This window comes from Urocitellus parryii, chromosome 7, assembly GCF_045843805.1.
Source record: "Urocitellus parryii isolate mUroPar1 chromosome 7, mUroPar1.hap1, whole genome shotgun sequence".
Lineage (NCBI taxonomy): Eukaryota > Metazoa > Chordata > Mammalia > Rodentia > Sciuridae > Urocitellus > Urocitellus parryii.
The window spans coordinates 121,597,651-121,617,949 of NC_135537.1; the positions used below are offsets into that span (position 1 = coordinate 121,597,651).

At 34.1% G+C, this 20,299-nt stretch overlaps 1 protein-coding gene across 24 annotated transcripts in view; it reads right to left on the reverse strand.

Moving 5' to 3' along the window:
* Positions 1 to 20,299, reverse strand: part of Ncor1 (nuclear receptor corepressor 1) — a 157,362-nt gene that overhangs the window by 44,618 nt on the left and 92,445 nt on the right. For 20 of the 24 annotated variants that reach the window (XM_026411378.2, XM_026411381.2, XM_026411384.2 and 17 more), the window contains 4 exons: positions 18,239 to 18,365; positions 10,739 to 11,291; positions 7,751 to 7,880; positions 4,488 to 4,683 (listed from right to left, as the gene is read on the reverse strand). In XM_026411378.2, the coding sequence (XP_026267163.2) occupies positions 4,488 to 4,683; positions 7,751 to 7,880; positions 10,739 to 11,291; positions 18,239 to 18,365 (1,006 nt within the window). Of the gene's footprint in view, positions 1 to 4,479; positions 4,684 to 7,750; positions 7,881 to 10,738; positions 11,292 to 18,238; positions 18,366 to 20,299 lie in introns of those variants that run through there. The other 4 variants (XM_026411379.2, XM_077800998.1, XM_026411372.2 and 1 more) reach the window with 2 other exon arrangements.

The window sequence follows — 20,299 nt, forward strand, 5'->3', positions numbered from 1 at the left end:
TAAAAATGAAATTGATATACTACAATAATTTTTGAAAATCAGGAAAACACAAAGTAAAAATCATTTGTAACCCTAATCACTTAGATTTGTGGCATGTCAATGTTTGCCAGAACAAATTCCCATTCATTTTATTACTCTTTTAATTTCTTAGTCTTATCTATTTTTCCTTCCAGATAACTTTCGATTTAAAATCAATTCAAGTACTTCCTTCTCAAATGAAATGTCTTTGGAAATTTCATTCCACTTGTATTAAATTTATAAATAAATATGGGTATTTATAATAATGAATTTTCTAATTGAGGAATCCAGCTTTTATCATATAGGTTTGTTCATTTGTTAAAAATTATTCCTGGGGCTGGAGATGTGGCTCAGCGGTAGCGCGCTCGCCTGGCATGCGTGCGGCCCGGGTTCGATCCTCAGCACCACATACCAACAAAGATGTTGTGTCCGCCGAGAACTAAAAAATAAATATTAAAAAATTCTCTCTCTCTCTCTCTCTCTCTCTCCTCTCTCACTCTCTCTTTAAAAAAAAAAAATTATTCCTGGGTATTTCATATTCTGTTGCTAGGAAAATCATCTCTTTTCATACATATGGGTATGTAAATACATATAATTAAATAATGCAGATAGGAAAGGTGGGTTTTTGTATAACAACTTTTTTCTTTTTTTCTCCCACATTTTTTTTATTGGTGCATTATAGTTTGTATAGCTACTTTATTATTCTTACTTTTTGGTGATGGGGTAAAGTATTTTTATTATTATTCCTGTATGACAACTTTTCAAAATAAACTTTCCTTTTAGTTCTAATAACTTTTCAATAGATTCTTTTATACTTTTGAGTTAGAACATCTTATGTGTAAATAACAATTTGTCTTCTCCGGCCAAATACCCACCTTGTGCTTTCCTTACTATCCTATGTTAAGTTAATAGTGGGTATCCTAGTAGTTCCCACCCACTGGAAAGGTCTCTCGAATTTTGCTATTAACTGTTAAGCTCTGTACTTGATTTCAAATAAGGATTTATTATCACAATAATATAGATGATTAACATGTCTTGACCACAAAAGGCATAGAATGTTCCTTTGTTTACTAAATTTTTTTTTAAAATCAGAAACAATTATAATAATATAAACTAATAACAAGTCCCGGACACACTACTTTCCATAAATTATCTCGTTGAGCCCTCCAGACCAATGAGATTATTGACACAATTTTGCAGATGAGAAAACCAAAACTCAGAAGAATCATATCTAATTGCCCAATCAAGGTTGCACTATCAGAGATTTTTTAAAAGGAATATAATTCTAGACTCTAAGTTCTTTTTTTTTATTATTCATTTTTTAGTTTTAGGTGGACACAATATCTTTATTTTACTTTTATGTGGTGCTGGGGATCAAACCCAGTGGCTCACGAATGCCAGGCAAGTGCGCTACCACTTGAACCACATCCCCAGCCCCCAGACTCTAAGTTCTAAACCATAATGCAGTGAGTTTCATGGAAGGACTGGATTTCAGGTACCTAAGGGACATCCATCAAGATGATGGTACTCTTTCGAAATCATTGATATATTAATGTAACAAATTACTGAATGCTCTAATACTAAGTGGATTTATGAAATCAATTTCAAAAGAAAAATCACTTCTTTCCTAGAGAATTTAACAGGAAGCATATTAAAAAATTCAACTCCTAATTGTTTTACCTTTACCCGTGTAAGTCTATACTTATGTAGAACAGCCCCCCATACTATTATTATTATTATTTAGTGGTAGAGATTTAGGTGATTCTAATCACAGCTATTTAAATCAGCATATACCCAGAGCTAGAAAAACAAAGCAACAAAATAAATGCAAAATACATTATATCTGGCTACAAAGGAACATGAATTCTATCTTGATTGGATAGAATTTTGTTAAAACTTGCATTAGAATTTCTATTCTAACTCTACCTGTACATGCAGGAGTTTTGAGTTTCTTCATTGTAAAAGAAAAGCTTCCAATTTATTGGTAAGGCAGGGGGTAAACTTCTACAAATGTTACTGCAAACATATTTTTTAAAGCTTTTCCAAAGATGAGGAAAGCTTTATGCAATTTAAAAAGGGTGTATCTATAATCATTGCTTGTATTATTCACATTAAGAAACCATTAATACAATAAAACAGGTGGACAAATGCTGTCTGATTGTTTCTAAATGAGACCATAAAAGTATAAAGCACTGAATTAAGACAGTGCTTAATTCAGGTGAATTATATCAGTATTTAATGACATTTTATACATAGATACACATTCTTGCTATTTTTAACATTCTGTAAACTACTCTATGTCATTGCATATAAATTATTTGTGTCAAGCATCCTACACACAAGCAACTAAACTACAAACATGTAAATGTTATTTGGAAGGTTATCCCATACACTGACCCACAGGATTGTTTTAACTTCAAGGAGAGACATCAAATGTTATTACTAGGTGGATCTGCCCAAACAAAATTCAACCTTTGGATATAAGGTAATCAACTGTCCCACTTTGTAGAGTCATCTTGAACCATGAAGAAAAATTCTTAATGTCATATAAATCTAAAGTATAATTATATTTTGTTTTTTTAAGATCACTACATTATGTAAGTTAATAGTGGTTATCCTGATAGTTCCCACTCACTGGAAAGGTCTCTCGAATTTTGCTATTAAGTGTTAAGCTCTGTACCTGATTTCAAATAAGGATTTATTATCACAATTAGGAAAGCACTGAGATCTAAACAATATAGATGATTAACATGTCTTGACCACAAAGAAATGCAATTCATAGTCTGGAATCTCAAAATTTGGGCTCTAGCCTGGTTCAATCATTCCAGCTTCTCAATACAATTCATTCTATAAAGCAGACCAAGAAAAGATGTTTAGGTTATAAAATAATTACATGGTATCCATAAATAGAATTACCCAGATATTACTGATTACTTTGGCACGAGATCAACAAGTGATAATATTTGAGTGCCATTTTTCTTTTACATTTTCCTCACAAAAATCTACTCTGAAAAATTTATAAGTAACAGATCAAAAGACTTTTAAATTACTCCATAATTTATCATTCTCTACAGATTTCCTCATAATTGGGATGCTCAAAAGACAAAAACACCTCTGCTAAATGCCCTATAGTGTAACATGACAAAGATATCTCCATTATGTCATTCATTTAATTTATTCTTTCAACATGTAATTACTACCTGTAGTGTCAGTTACAGAATAGGAGTTAAGGATTCTCTAAATGCAATGTATAAACACCTAAAAGTTATCAATGTTTCTATATCCATTCAAGAAATATTCACTTAGTACTATGCTATATGCCTTGGTGGATATAATCACACTAGTTCACATTTTTTTTTACAAAGACAAGATTTACACTTAAAACACTAACAAGTTTACATTTAAAATTCTACCCAACAGGCTATATAACTAATCACTCATGTAGGATCTAGGTAAGGAGCAGGGAGTCAACAGAATAGTTCAAGTTACATAGTTTCTATTTTATGTTAAGTTGCTCTTGAAAAGCATGTGGGCATCCCAAATCTGTCTGTTCTTATATATATGTATAAGAATCTTCTGAATCATTCACAGATGATTTTAGTATTCATATATTCAAGCATACTGTAACATATAAATGTCCATAAATTCACTATCAACCAGAATACATATGGCAATTCTAATCACATTAGAATAATTTACTAAAATTTAGAAACTACTACTCCTTTATTAAAAATATATTATTCCTCAAATAAAACAACAAGCACCAATTCAAATCTATCACTAGAACTAACAGTGACATAACAATAATCACAGGTACCTCCACAGTAGCTATTATACTGTATATGTATGAATATGCCAGTTAGTATATACTATATCACACATAAAATAATGCAGAGCCATATATCATATAACAATACTAAATGCTCATTCTTTCCTAACTTTAAAGCCCCAGTAAGATAGATATACTTTATTATTTTCACTCTAAAAATGAGAAAGATAAAGCTAAGAAAGATTTAAGTGACTTGTCCAAGAACACCCAGTGGGCTAATGCACAGTGAGGACTGAGCCAGCAGGGTCTGACTGGCACTATCCTCTACACAAAATTGTCTCCATCATGTCAAGAGAATTAGAATATTATACTGTGGTAGATAATTTGCTTCTAGGATAGGAGAAGAGTTTTAGTTTACTCTGAAAATTCAGATGAACAGAACATATAATATGGCATTTATAAAGTCCTTCAGCACAATGAAATCTGAAAATTCACATTAACTAGAAATCTGTTAAAAGTATTACTGCCATCTGTTAGTAACACTTAATAGTTTAATTGTGGTCAATTTAAAGAATCATATTTGTCAGGGACAGACATAACAGACTGAAATGCTGGTAACTTAAAAAGCAAAAAATACATTTGGGTTTAGCTTTGTTTCCCTTCATAAAAGTTCTTTCTGGTGATAGCTCTATCTACCTACCTTCCCATTCTCTATTTGGACTCTTGGAAGTGCCACATGGACTTGTAGAACTTCTACATTCCAAATCTATTTGTTCTTGCCTCTGCCGCTGTTCCTCCAGGAGTGCTGATTCATGCATTGCCTTGATGTGTCGCTGGTAGAGAGCATAGCCACTCACAGGGGTTCCAAGTGGTATATTACAAGGGGTGCAAGAAACCTACAAGAAAAAAAAAAAGCTTAAATATGCCAGTGACCAATGTAGTAGCAATGACCACCTGTTACAAGTAATGCTTATTTCTGTCATATAACCAATTGAAGTAATCATCAAGAATGTTTAAAATGATACTTACTTTTGGAACTGAACACAATATAAATCATAAAAGCTGTGATAAATCAGCATCATAAATCAAAGCACATCACTCTGATTCTAACTTGTGATGACCTGTGGCCTTGCTCTGGGGCCCATCCCTTGTCTTTATATCTCTCACCAAGCAACACATTCATACCTGTGGATTTAAATGTCATCCATATGGTAATGACTCAGAAATTTTCTATATTAGTATTCATTTTAGAGTGAGTATAGTGGCCACACCTGTAATCCCAGTGACCCGAGAGGCTAAGGCAGGAGGATCACAAGTTTGAGGTCAGCCTCAGCAGCTTAACAAGACCCTCAGCAAAGCAAGATCGTGTCTTAAACTAAAAAATAAAAAGGACTGGGGATGTAGCTCAGTGGTAAAGTGCCCTTTAGGTCAATTCCCAGTATGAATTAAAAAAAAAAAAAAGAAAGAAAAAGAAAACAAAGAATGAATTTTTCTATTTCTAAGACACTTCTTCCAAGTTTCACATTCATATATAGAACTTCCCAACTCTGAGCTTACTCCCAGCCTTTGAGTCCACTTGAATATCTCAAAGTAGCTCAGAACTTATATTCAAAATGAACTTTCCATTTCCTAGAACTCTTATATTAAAAGTATTACTGACATCTGTTAGTGACATTTAATAGTTTAACTGTGGTCAATTTAAGGAATCATATTTGTCAGGGAGAGACATAACAGATTGAAATGCTGGTAACTTAAAAAAGCAAAGGATACATTTGGGTTTAGCTTTGTTTCCCTTCAGAAAAGTTCTTTCTGGTGACAGAAGCCGAATGCTTCTTCTTTATCATTCTCCATCTCAGAAATGGAGCCTCAGTCAGAAACCCAGAAGTTACCCTTGACTAATCAATTTCCTTCCATCTCACAACCAATTTGTTAATGTGTCAATTCTTTTCAGGAAAAAATGGACTGTTCTTTCTTCAGAGAGACATCCAGTAAAATGGTGAATCCTCCTCATTTTGCTTCTTACATGGCCTTCTTATATGGAATACCTAGCACTTAACCACAATTTGCAATTATGTTTTTCTTATTTATTTTTCTTTCTCCCATTTCATTAAGGAAAGAACACAAGCTGTTCTAATACTAAACAGCTCCAACACAATCTGTGTTAAAAAAAATTCATGAATAATAAGCCACAGGAAGCCTAAGAGATCTATTTTTTTTTTTAGCATCTGTTATCTACAGACTTCCATAGCTTTTACCCTACCCTAAGTGTGATCCCAAAACACACATTACTTTCATGCCTTTGTGCTTTGTCTTACATGTAAACATGGCTTTTCCTCCTTCTGCCACAAAGCCAAAAGAACTATTTTAGTATTATCAAAATATGATTTCCTATATTGTTTTCTTTAAGTTTATAATTAGAAAGCTACTAATCTGATTCATTGATAACACCCATAATCTTTGAGGACATTATGCTAAATGACATAAACCAGTCATGAAAGGACAAATACTGTAGGATTCCATTTATGTGAGGTAGTATATGTTATAATAAAAGTTAAATGTTTGATCTTTGTCCCTGGTTCCTGGCACACAGCCCCTAATATCTTTGAATTCTTAGTGATTAAAAGTGTCTTTTATATGCTAATGAAATGAATGTTAGCTTGTTATTAAGGCAAGCCTCTGGGAAGGGGTGATGGGATAGAGATTTATACAATCATCACCAATGGCTAATCATCATGCCTACATAATGAAACCCCCATAAAAACCTCTAAAAGATAGGATTTGGAGTTTCTAGGTTAGTGAACACTTCGAGGAGATGGGAAGATGGCTTATCCAGAGCACGGAAGTTGGAAATCTCGTCCTACATGCCTTACCCTGTACAGCTTTTCCATTTGGCTGTTTGAGTTGTATTTTTCATAGTTAATCAGTAATGGTAAACAAAGTGCTTTCAAAAATTCTGAGAGACAGTCTAGCAAATATTGAACATACAGACAGGGTTGCAAGAATCTCCAAAATGTAGCCTTGTTGGAAAAAGTATGGGTAACCTGGGGACCCAATACTGGTATAATCCTAATATCCATGGTGTCCAACACTAATTCAGGATAATGTCAGAACTGAATTGAATTGAATAGTAGAGATACTCAGTTGGTGTACAGAGTTGGAAACTTAGTATGACAAAAAACCCTACACATTTCGTCTCGGAAGTGTGAAAACAGTTATATCTAACATAGTTGGATTCATAAAAACAGTAAGTGGGCTGGTGGTTAGGACAGGCAAGGCCAGATTTGAGTTGGCTAGGCAAAGAGAAATTGTTTAATTGGTAGAGTGTTTCAGATTTGGAAGAAAGTCCTGGAAATCTGTTTCCCAACAAAGTGAAAATACTTAATACTACTGAAATATACACTTAGAAATATTGGTTTAGATGGCTGGGCACAGTGGCACACACCTGCAATCCCAGTGACTTCGGAGGCTGAAGCGAGAGGAGAGCAAATTCATAGCCAGCCTGGGCAATTTAGTAAGACCTTGTCTCAAAGTTTAAAAAAAAAAAAAAAAAAAAAAATCAAAGGGCTGGGAGTGTAATTCAGTGGCAAAGTGCCCCAGGGTTCAATCCCTAAATAAATAAGTTGGTTATGGTGATTAATTTAAGATTACATATTTTTACCACAGATTTTTTTTTAGGAAATCAAGAAACAGTCCGATATGGTGCTATACACCTACAATCCCAGCAACTGGCGAGGGTGAGGCAGGAGTATCCCTACAGTTTGAGGCCAGCCTCAGCAATTTAGCAAGATACTGTCTCAAAATAGAAAATACAAGGGGCTCAGTTGTAAAGCCTCTTTGGGTTCAAGCTCCAGTGTGTGTGTTGGGTGAAGGAGGGAATTCGATGTAATCCAATTAAAGGAGAGAAGAGATATACCTATAAAGATCTATGTATTCACCTTCACTTTTCTTACACTGAAAACTTACCATTGGTGGTATAACAGCAGCTCGATGCTGAAGCTGTGGCAGATCCAATGGATTTGGTTTTATTGGGGATGAGACTAGTATAGATCCAGTGGGGTTTAATAATGAAGGCTTTGTGTCCATAGGAAACATTCTACAATTGGCAATAAATTAAAACAAAAAGAAGAAAAATTAATATATTTTTACTGGAGACTTCAAATGTATAATCACCATAATTTCTTCAAAGTTAATATGTCCATATATGTGCATATATCTATCACATTAACTCTTATAAGATATAAACAGGGCTCGGGGGTGTAGAATGCTTGCCTACTATGTACAAGGCCCTGGGTTTAATCCATAGCGCCAGAAGAAAATATATATAATAATAAATTTTAAAAGTAAGAAATTTGGAAAGTTAAAAAAAACAACACACAAACACCAATAATGCTAATTTCCAGAGAAATCATCAAGAAATCTAATACTGATTAACAAATTGAATTTTATCTGAATTTAATCATTTATATCTAACCCAAGTTATAGTCTGAACCAAAAAAAATTAAAAAATGGCTTTTGAGGCTGAGTCAAACAATCACACAAGCCAGCCTGGGCAACTTAGCAAGACTCTGTCTCAAAATAAATAATGAAAGAGTCTGGGAGATGTAGCTCAGGAGTAGAGTGCCCCTTAGTTCAATTGCTAGAACCACAAAAGAAAACAAGTTTAATTCTAACTTACCACTAACATACTAAACAGATTAAATATACAGCATTAAAGGATATTTTGCTGGGATCACAGGGTATAAACCAAGCTATTTTAAAACAAACTTACACCCCAAATTCCAGACTTCTGACTTCTTATGAAAAATGGAAAGTAGAAACAATGAGAATCTGCATTCCCACACAGCAGGCTTCACATGGGCTCACGTTACTGTGCTCACAGTCCCTCAGAGCCATCTCATACTCCACATGCTTCACTCAGAATACTTGAGTTTAGGCTGACCCACCTCTAAAGCTAGGAAAATTATATACTGGGGTCATCATATATTGTAGACTTAGTCATTTCTCAATGTTGTCACAATTATTGAGGAAAGGTGACAGTTTAAATATATATATATATATATATATATATATATATATATATATATATATATAAAGAAAATTAGAATGTGTAAAAGAAAACAATTTGCATACTGTATTAAAGGACAAAAGTGACATTAAAAATGTAAGATAGTTATTTTGATTGTTTGGAAGCAATGTAGACTTTAGGATGTCATTCAGAAACCACTGATTTCAAGTTGGCTTTTTTTCTTTTTTCTTTTTTGCAGTGCTAAGGATCAAACTCATGGTCTTAAACATGCTAGGCAAGAGCTCTATTACTGAATTACATTCCCAGCCCTACAAGGAACCTGACTTCCAAGACTACTGTTATATTTATCTCTTAGGATGCTCACTCTAAGATTGTGGCCATCCTGATTTTTCCTTCTGATGTAAATATATTTATTAAAACCAGCAGTGCAAAACACAAGACAATTCTTATTTCAGATGGAATATTTCATTAAAAAATGCTTTGAAAAAGATGACATGGCTTAAACCCATTTATATTTTCTCTAGTTAAGCACTAGAGAGAGGGTAGGGAGGGTACATGGGGGCAGGAAAGATGGTGGAACCAGACAGACATCATTACCCTAGGTACGTGTATGACTGCACATATGGTGTGACGCTACACTGTGTACAGCCATAGAAATGTAAACTTGCACTGTAATTGTGTACAATAAATCAAAATGCATTCTGCTGTCATATATACCTAATTAAAATAATTAATTAAAAAATAAAATGTGGAATATTGTGAAATAAAGGGAAAAGACTGATCTAGATGGCTGAATTTTCTGGTAAACCATGGTTGGGCAGAATGCCGATCTTATTTAAATTCTTACTGATGAAAATGCTGGCATCTACTATATATAAATCTCCTTTGAGAAATCATCACTGTAATGCTGAATATTACAATAGTATCCAATCTCATGCTAGAGTGTGAGGACATAAAATATCTTGGGGATAAGGACTAAAAATAGAGCGACACAGGACATACTATGAAACTTAACTTTGAATAGAATCTGGTTTCTATTGAGTGGCTTATTCATCTTTCTTATTAAAAAGGAAAAAAGGCCAAAAGGGGGGCAGAATTTGATTGAGTTTTTGATTAAATGATGTTTACTCTAATTCACTTCCAGAATTCACCCCAATCCAACACTCTAATTTGCCCCCAATCCAACATTCTAATACATTTATAGGTGATTCCACTTCTTTCAAGAAATAGAAAACACCAGGATATTAAAAATACTAGGTAAAGTGGTATAAACTCCTATAAAATATGTTTTTACTATAACTTACAGAAATGCTAATTATATAATGAATTTTTACATTAATTTACCTTTAATGACTAAAAATACTTGTTAATTAATCTGTATTATACCTATTTTAAATTTAACAGATACAAAAAAGTGGTCATTATAATTATCATTAACTTGTATTTAAATTATTTTCAGAACACTTGGTATGTTTCTCCTTCTGCATTTTCTTACATCTACAATGCTGGGTCAAGTAGGCCTTGCTCTGAGGCCAAGCCAGCATATATAGCAAAGTACAGCTGGAACCAATACCCCTCACTTCACTTTTTTCATCACATTCCATAGCTGCCAACTTCAGGCACCATAGTGACCTATAGTTTTACTCACAACTATGTTAGCTGAGATCACTTTTTTTCCTGCTATCATAGAACACATATGAAAAGAAAGATCTAGAAGAAATTTATAATCTTTTTCATTTAAAAATAATATTCATATAACTGTTCTTGTTTTTTTTTTTCCTTAAACAGACGAACAGTATCATCATAGCCCAATATTAAAATCATACAGACTACCTATAACTTGTCAATAACTGTATAGGAGTCATCTCTGTAAGCCAGCACCATTCTGGGACTCAGTAGACAACTAGCTCAGAAAGAAGTCTCACCTCTGTCTCTCAGGGTCTCCATCCACATCTTCATCAGCACTGCATGTTGCACTGGAATCATTATCTGACTGGGGCTCTGGTCTTTGGACATTTATCTGCTGAGCCACCACCAAATCCTCATCTCTAGGCTCTGTCTTCTCACTGGCTCTCTCCAAGTCTCTTTCTTTGGTATCTCCATCACCTTTAGATGCACTGTTTTCAGGCACCCTCATTTCAACATCCACCGTGTCTGCTTTGGTAGTGGTTGGGGGATCAAGAACAGAACCTGCTTCAGCACTGTGCTCCTGATGTTCTACATCCATTGGCTCTGCTGTCTCAACACTGATGCTGTCATTCACCTTGGTCTCCACACTTTCATTTTCAGCTGGTTTTGTACTTGGAACTGCTGAGGAAGGAGATGCACCCGGTGCCGTTTCTGTAGTGGAGTCCGCATCAGCCATGGGTTCGGGATTTCCTCGAGAAGCAGCATTTTCACTGCTGTCTTCGCTGGGCTTGACAGCTTCAACTGGTGAAGGAGAAGGAGCACTTTCTGTATCAGAACTATTTTCAGCACCTTAAAGATAATGATATAGCATAAAAATCTGATAATGAACATATTTCAGGTGGTGACAGAAACCACGCTTGAAAGCGGTTGTTAAGAATGAATTACATTCCTTTGATGACCTCACTGAAGTATTTACAGCCATTGGGAAAGCTAGAGTTTTCTGTGAAAGTGAGAAATTGAAATGTCTTGACCTTCTAAAATTAAAAGTAAAAGAGCTTTTTTACATCAAAAAATAATTTATTTTGAAATATGAAAAACAAAGAAAGATGGAAAAATGAAACAAAAACCATTTCCATAAACACTGACATTCTGATGTATTTCTTCAAGCCTCTCTCTGTGAGTTTCCTTTTATCCAATAGAGCCGACACTCCAGAACAGTGCTATTCAATAGGAATATAGTGCAAATTGCATCTGTACAATTTAAGCAAATGAATGGTTGTGAGAGAGCTTAATTTTTACCGAAACCTTTTCTGGTAGCTATACTTAAAAAATAAATAAATAAATAAAATGAGATGGATAAAATTAATTGTAACAATTTATTTCTTTAACCTAATATATCTAAAGTTATTGTAACATGTAACCAGTATAGAAAATAACTATTACCTCTTTTGACAGTAAGTCTTCAAAGTCTTAAATTTGCGTTTTCAGGATATCCTAATTCAGACTACTTACATATCAAGTATTCAACAGTGTACATGAGTCAAAGTTCTAGAATAATATTTCATATTTTTAATTTCATGTGGTAATACAGGTATTTCCCTATACTGTTTGTGTCATTTTACAAATATACTTCTAATACACTGACATCTTCACCTAGATAAAATATACCAAAGGAATCACCAATGTAGTATGTCCTAAACTGGAATTGTACTTAACATTCTAAAATTAGACTCTTTTTACTAGTGTTTACTATATAATTAAGCATATCAAAACCTAGGAGTATCTTTTAAACCTTTCACTCATTAATCTCCATATCCTACTTTGACAAGTCTGATTTTCTAAAAATATCCCTTGAATCTATCCAATTCTGTTCAACTTTCCAATTGCCACTTTAGTTCAAAACTGACTCTTCTGTTTTGCCTTCCACTTCAGACTACTAATCTATGCTAAAGCCAGAGTAATTTTTTTTTTTAAGCCAAATCTCACCATTACTCACACTCACTCTCTCCTCTGTTTCAACTTTTCAATAGAAACTCCATCACTCTTAGGATACAGTTCCAAAACTGTCAGCATGGCCTACAAAGCCTTGCCTGGTGGGCCTCTGCCAGCCTCTCAACCTTCATCTTGCATCCAGCTCTCTGTATTCCAGCCTCACTGGTCTGTTAAGTTTTCTGAATGTCCCAAGCATCTTCTAACACAGAGGCTTTATACCTTCCATTCAATCATACTGAAAGGCTCTTTCACCTATTTTTTTCTTTGGATACCAGCTCAAGCATCACTGATTACAAAGCATTCCATGAATCCTTTAAGAAAGTTAAATTATGATATTAGAACTATTATAATGTATATTCACAATTTTGTGATTCCTGGCTGTTTCTTGTACTAGGCTATAAATGCTGTAAGGTCAAAGACCACATATTCTGATTAGCATTTAAACCCTAGAGACAAGCTCGGTCACATCAGATTCAAACATTATCAGTGAAATATAAACCAAATAAATAGCTGAGACCTTAATTTTTACCGAATCTTTCTTTCCTCTATTACTGGATTACTACTTCCAATATGCTGCTATTATTAACATTATAGAGATGTTCACTGAAGTATTAACTTTTTATTTCCCTCAATATAGACAATTTAAGTTTTTAACTCTCCCTAAAATTTACGTATATATATATATATATATATTTTTTTTAAATATAATTCCAATGAGAATCCAAAAGGTAAGAAAAATTTCTTACACTACATGAACCAATAGTTTATATGGAAGAATAATTCCATAAGTTATTAAAGGTAAAAAGGGAAAATTTGCCTCTCTAGATATTCAAAGTGACCATAAAGCCAGCATATTAAACATGTTTAGAACTGCCACAATGGCAAAGTACATCAATGGAATAAAAGTGTCCATTTATGCATATGGGAAGTTAAACTATATTAAAGGTGATATTTTAAATCACTGACTAAACAATGATTTGCTTAATAAAATAGTTCTGTAAGAATTGACTCTTTATCTGGAAGAAAAAGTGGGCCCTATCATCTTTTGTATAGAAAAATAATTCCAGATAAAAGAAAGATATTTTAAATGTTTAGAAATTAACATGGGACAAGATATATGCAATTTTTAAAAATATGTAGAAATATCTTCAGCAAAACAGAAAACTCTAAAGGTATATCCATTGTATGGAAAAAATATAAGCTTTTAAAAAACATTTTTAACATATGATGAAATATTTTAAAAACTACAACAGGCATGATGGTGCACACCTATCCCAGCAGCCCAGAAAGTTGAGGCAGGAGGATCACAAGTTCAAAGCCAACTTCAGCAATTTAGTAAATCCCTAAGCAACTTAGTGAGACCCTGTCTCAAAACAGGCTGGGGATGTGACTCAGTGTTAAGCATCCCTGGGTTCAATCCCTGGTACAAAACAAAAACAAACAAACAACAACAACAAAAAACACCCTGAAAATTACAAATTCAATTTCTCATTCATTTAAATATGTATAAAACACCAACTATGTGTAGGGAGTTGAGGTACTAAGGATGTAGCACTGAAAATTTCAAATTATACACTCCCATGCAGCCCAAATTCTTATGTAAAATAGACGATGAACAATAAATATTTGGTATATCACATGGCAAAAAAATGCAGCAACTAAATAACAAACCCAAAGATACAGTGGGTGAGGAAGGATTACAGAAGATAAATTGGTACCTGAACAGAGTAAACCCTGAGCATGCTTTGGGGAACAATATTCCAGATAGAGGGATCAGAAAGTGCCAAGGCCTCAGGTGGGACTGTTCTGCTTGGTTACAGCAAAGACGACAGTGTGGTTGGAGCAGAGGGAGCAAGCAGAAAAATGGTTGGCAGAAAGTTCATAGATGTACAAAGGTCAGTTCATATAAGGCCTCAATGGTCACAATGGGCCTGGGTTTCTATTCTTTTTTAATATATGTATTTTTAGTTGTAGGTGGGCACAATACCTCTTTTTTTTTTTTTTTGTGTGTGTGTGTGTGTGTGTGTGTGTGTGAATGTGGGGCTAGGGATTAAACCCAGGACTTTGTGCATGCAAGGCAAGCACTCTACTATATCCCCAGCCATTATCTATTTATTTTTTTTTATGTGGTGCTGGGGATCAACACCAGTGCTAGGCAAGCACTCTATCATCGAGTTACAACCCTAGCCCTGGATTTCTATTCATAAGAAGATGGGAAAGTATTACCGGAGTAGTCTGATTTACATTGTATAAGGAGTAAGGTGGCTGCTTGCTGTGTGAAAGGTTAAAAAAAAAAAAAAAAGAATGGAACCAAAAGAAGCAAGAAGACTAAACAAAAAGTGACTGCAATGGAGAGGACAGGACCACAGAACAAAAGCAGAAGCAATGGCTATAAGAAGGGATCTAATTCTGAATATATGTTTAAGAAAAACTCGTCATGATTTGCTGATGGACCACATGTGGAATATGAAAGAGTGAGTAACCAAAGAAACATTTACTGACATAAAGGAAGACTGAAGGGAAGAGTAGCTTGTGGTGAGGGAGAAACAAGATTTTGCTATGGATGTTAACTTTGAGGTGGCTTGTAGGCATTCAAGTATAAATACTGAGTAGGTTAATTAGATGAATGAGCCTAAAGTTCAAGACTTCAAGTCCCCAAAATAAAAACAACAAAAAAAGAACAAATAAAAACTCAGAAGTACCTCACACGAAGTAAGGTCTTAATAAAAGGTAGCAATTATCATTAGTGAAAGTTGCTATCAAAATGATGAAAGACTGAATAGCTTCTTCAATGTATTTCTGTGGCAACCTGCACTTGTTTCTGTTAAAGGTGGAAACTTAGGTGCAATGGCACATACCTTTAATCCCAGTGATTCAGGAGGTTGAGGCAGGAGAATTCCAAGCTGCAAATTTCAGCAACTTAACAAGAGACCATCTCATAATAAAAAATAAAAAAGGGCTGGGATATATAACTCAGTTGTAAAGTGTCTCTGGATTTATTCCCCAGGACTATGAAAAATAACTAAGTAAATAATTAAAGTAAAAAATAAACACTTAAGCCTGAATGAACCTTTGTTTATATAGTGATGGGAAGCCCCCAATCCAGGGGCAAAATGACAAGTTGCTTTTCCTCAAAATAATAGAAGATATGTGTCAGTGATTGTGCAATAGATGTCACTTGAAATAAGCACTTTTTCTTTCAAGCCACAAGAGTAGGAGTATTTCTAGTGCATAATGCTTCATCAAGCACCAACCAAAAATACCTTTCTTTCCTAAAAATAAAAAGTAAAAAATTGGGCTGGGGATGTGGCTCAAGTGGTAGCGCGCTGGCCTGGCATGCATGCGGCCCGGGTTTGATCCTCAGCACCTCATACAAAGATGTTGTGTCCGCCAAAAACTAAAAAAATAAATATTAAAATTCTCTCTCTCTCTCTCTTTAAAAAAAAAAAAGTTAAAAAAAGTTGTTTTTTACAACCTTGAAGAATAAAAGAGCAACTTCAAATTTTGGTAAAGTTTAAATCCAGAACTATAATTGTGGAGATAATCAGATGTATTTGAGGAAAATGGACACAGCAATTCTCCCTTCAGCAGGTGCTTTCCTTCTTCCACTGGCAAGAGAGCTGCCATACAAAACAGTGAATCTACACTCTTAGAGAGTGTAGATTAGCAATCTTAGATCACATAAACTGCATTTTATATTCTTTTTTCTATGATACTTTCCAAATGAAGCTAAGACAAAAAGAAATGCAGAAGAGATCATTTCTACTGGCAACACTTCTACTGGTAAGTTCATTTTCTACAGATAGAACACAATTCTAGATGTCACAGGATACCCACATGTTTGATTAACAAAGGATGTGACCATGCCATCCTACACTGGATCAGACGGATATACTATCATAATAGTATTGGCAATTTGAAAAACAAACAAAAAAGCTTCATAGTAAGACAAAATAACAAAGAAAACAGATGGGAAAAAGTCACTTTCTGGTATCAAGTTTTTGAGACTCTGCTAACCTATACATGAATAGACTTTTCTATTCAGAAATTAACACATTTATGATAATAGGCTTGGGCTTTATTATAGACTGAACTGTGTTCTGTTTCCCCAATTACTATATTGAAGCCCAAACCCAATGTGACTGGATTTGTAGAAAGGGCCTCTAATTGAGGTAACTGAGGCTAAATGAGAACCTAACAGTGGGATCTAACCCAGCATGGCTCTTTTAGAAGAGAAAAGAGATACCAGGAGTGTGCAAACACACAGAAAAGGTCATGTGAAGACAAAGTGAGGAAGCAACTATCTGTAAGCTAGGAAGAGAATCCTTATCAGATAGCAATTCTGTCATCGCCTTGATCTAAATTTGAAAACAAATTTTTGCATTTTAAGTGACTCAGACTATACCATTCTATTATGGGTGCCCAAGGAGATTAATTCAGTTGTCCCCTCTTATCCATAGAACTGAAAATAGTACCAAAATCTACATTTGCAATGTCTTCTCTATACATTTATACCTGTGATAATCTGTAAATGAGGCACAGTAAGAGATTAATAACAATAACTGATAACAAAATAGAATAATGACAATAATATATTGTAATAAAAGTTACATGAATGTGATCTCGGTTTCCTTCTCTCTCAAAATATTGTATTTTTCCATTTAGTATTATCAGATTCAGTTGCCTGTGGATAACCAAACCTTGGATAAGGGGGACTTCTGTATAGGCTTCATTTACATTCATAAACCCAGGGTATATAAGCTACCGGATACAAACTTACTAAAAGGAACAAACCCTGATGACCTGTGGAAGCACGAGGAATACACCTGTCTTCCATTGTTAGCAGAACTCTTATTCTAGCCAAGGTAAGCCTGTTTCAGTATTCTCTTTACACTTGTATCAATCACCTCATTTTCCACAAAAACCTCACAGAAAAGTTTCATTATTATTCAAAGCCAAAACCCATTTCAAGACAAGTTTTATGTTTAAAAGGCAACAACAATAACCTGTAGAAAATAAATAAAATCCAATATTTCCAGAATTGGGGGATGTAAAGCTTCCTAAACTTTATAAAATATAAAGGCCTACAAAGGAAAAGATAAACAGCTCTAATTAAACAAAGTTTAAACTCTAGTAATTCAAACATTAAAAAAAAACATTTTAGATAGGTGTATATAAAACAAACATGTTCAATAGATAATTTATAAAGAATAGAAGCATTATGAAAATCCCCACAAAGCAATCAATTTACAAAAGAAATAAATTAGATGAATTAATTAGATATCTTTTCTTTAACTAGCAAAAACTCAGAAAATACTTACTTTTGTAGGAAGTTGTCGTTTTTTTGAATGACAAAAAGGGATTTTATTAAGTATTTTACTGGGGCTTCCAAGGTCATTAATTCTTGTTACATGAAAGCATACATATGACATATGTAAATATTTGTCCAAATATGAAATAAATCAACCTCGAAGCAATAAAATAAGGAGAAAAATGTAACTAATAATACCAGTTGAACAAGTAAATTTGGAAATGATACAAATGTACAGACATTTTATGGATGCTGAAACTTGGAGTTTGACGCAGGACTTGTTGTGATCTTCTGGCTGTAGGACCCAGACCATCTTAAGTGCTACGTAAATAAAAATTTGTTGATCAATTGAATAAATATATTATATTCAAGCTTAAAGACTATGCCATGACAAAGATATACCATTTCTTCAATAAAGCAATTCCTACAAAGTTAAGCTAAAAATAATGTATTTGAGGTAAAAATCACACTAAATTTAAGATTTTTAAGATACCTTCACTATCTTCAGGATTTTCTTCTTCATTGGAAGCTTCAATATCTTCATCTTCCTGAGCAGAAACGGTGGAAGCAACACTTTCACACTGAGACACATCACGTTCTTCACGAGGTTTACGTGAAGCCTAAAGGAATACATGATATTATTTGTGATTTAAATAGCTAAGAAGAAAAAAAAAATCAAACCTTTTCCCTTCTGAAAAAATATAGAACACTGACACACACATACAAGATGGTTATGTGGGGGCTGGGGCTCAGTGGTGGAGCACTTGCCTAGCATGTGTGAGGCACTAGGTTCAATCCTCAGCACCACATAAATAAAAAAACAAAAAACCAAATAAAGGCATTGTATCCATCTACAACTAAAAATATTCTAAAAAAAGAAACAGAAAAAGATGGTTATGTCTGTGACAATTCTCTCGTTAATGTGCAGGCAACCACTGTCAGGCCTTTTGTGCAGATGGGTCAATTTCACAAAGCTGATGAAAAGTTTACATCTGAACCATTTTTGGGACCACAAGTTTTCATGATCCTTTCCTATTCCAGGAAATGTATTTTTGTAAGTAAAATAATATTTATTTTCAAATAAACGTAACTTACAGATTAAAACATGGAAGATACAGAAAATTGAATTTTAAAAAATTCTCATAATTTCAAAAGCTAGAGATTCCAAGTATACTAGTACAGTTCCTTTTAAGTCCTTTAGATGCATGTACACATATAGAAGTCTGTCCACAGCTTGGACAGACCCATGTAGTCATATATCCCAAGTCTAATTTTTTTAACCTAAAATAGCTTTGAAGAGAACATATCTCTATGCTACAAACTCTTCAAAATGGTTTTTTTTTTTTTAAGAGAGAGTGAGAGAGGAGAGAGAGAGAGAGAATTTTTTTAATATTTATTTTTTAGTTCTCGGCGGACACAACATCTTTGTTGGTATGTGGTGCTGAGGATCGAACCCGGGCCGCACGCATGCCAGGCGAGCGCGCTACCGCTTGAGCCACATCCCCAGCCCCTTCAAAATGGTTCTTATAAAATATTCCATAAAAATACAGTTATCAGTGTATAGTTAAATTCTCCTATTTTAAGGCATTTGAGTAATTTTCAATTTGGGGTATTATTAATAATGCTAGCTTTAAGAATTAGGCAACTTTATGGGCAATAACAAATCATTTCTTTTACTATTAATGAAGACAAATTCCTTCTATGTTTTTCTTCAAATTTGTTTAGACATTGATGGACCTTTATTTTATTCACGTATTCATATGTGGTGCTGAGAATTGAACCTTTATTTTATTCACGTATTCACATGCTAGGCAAGCGCTCCACCACTGAGCCCCAGCCCCAGCCCTTGTTGTTCTTTAAATAGTGTGTTCCATTCTGCAAATTATGTGTTTATGTAAAATCGCTCATTCTTCTAATGAAGCCACATAATTTGTTATGTGTGTACATATTTAAATGGAAGATGCTTGCTACTTACACTATATTTATAGCCTTATGTTGCTAGATACAAAATTTAAGGTCTCCTGTGTTTGCAGGTATTGGCACTGGAAGTTCTGTTCTATGCCCATCATGTATTTCACCTGTCAGCCTCTACCACCAAGACTCTTCATAGAGAGGAAAAAATATTCTTACTGCCCCAACCTGCTAAAAATTACCAAGATGCCTAGTCATTATTCTTAGTTAATATATGATAATGCTATTTAGGATCCAACCCACAGCATTAATTAACTGAAGAGAAACAATTATTTTCCAATATTAATCAGAGTATCCCTAGGAGGAATGAAAGGAAACAATCCCAGAAAGGCGCTCCATGTTTCTTAAAATCCTATCAGAAGGGGCTGGGGTTGTCGCTCAGAGGTAGAGAGCTTGCCTAATACATTTGAGACACTGGGTTCGATCCTCAGCACCACATAAAAATAAATAAAATAAAGTTATTATGTCCATCTTTAAAAAAAAAGATTCCATGAATGCTACCATAATATTTTCAAGTATTAGATAACAAATAGTATATGGATTTTTGCCCCTCCTTTGCAAATATTAACCCATTCTGTTTAGT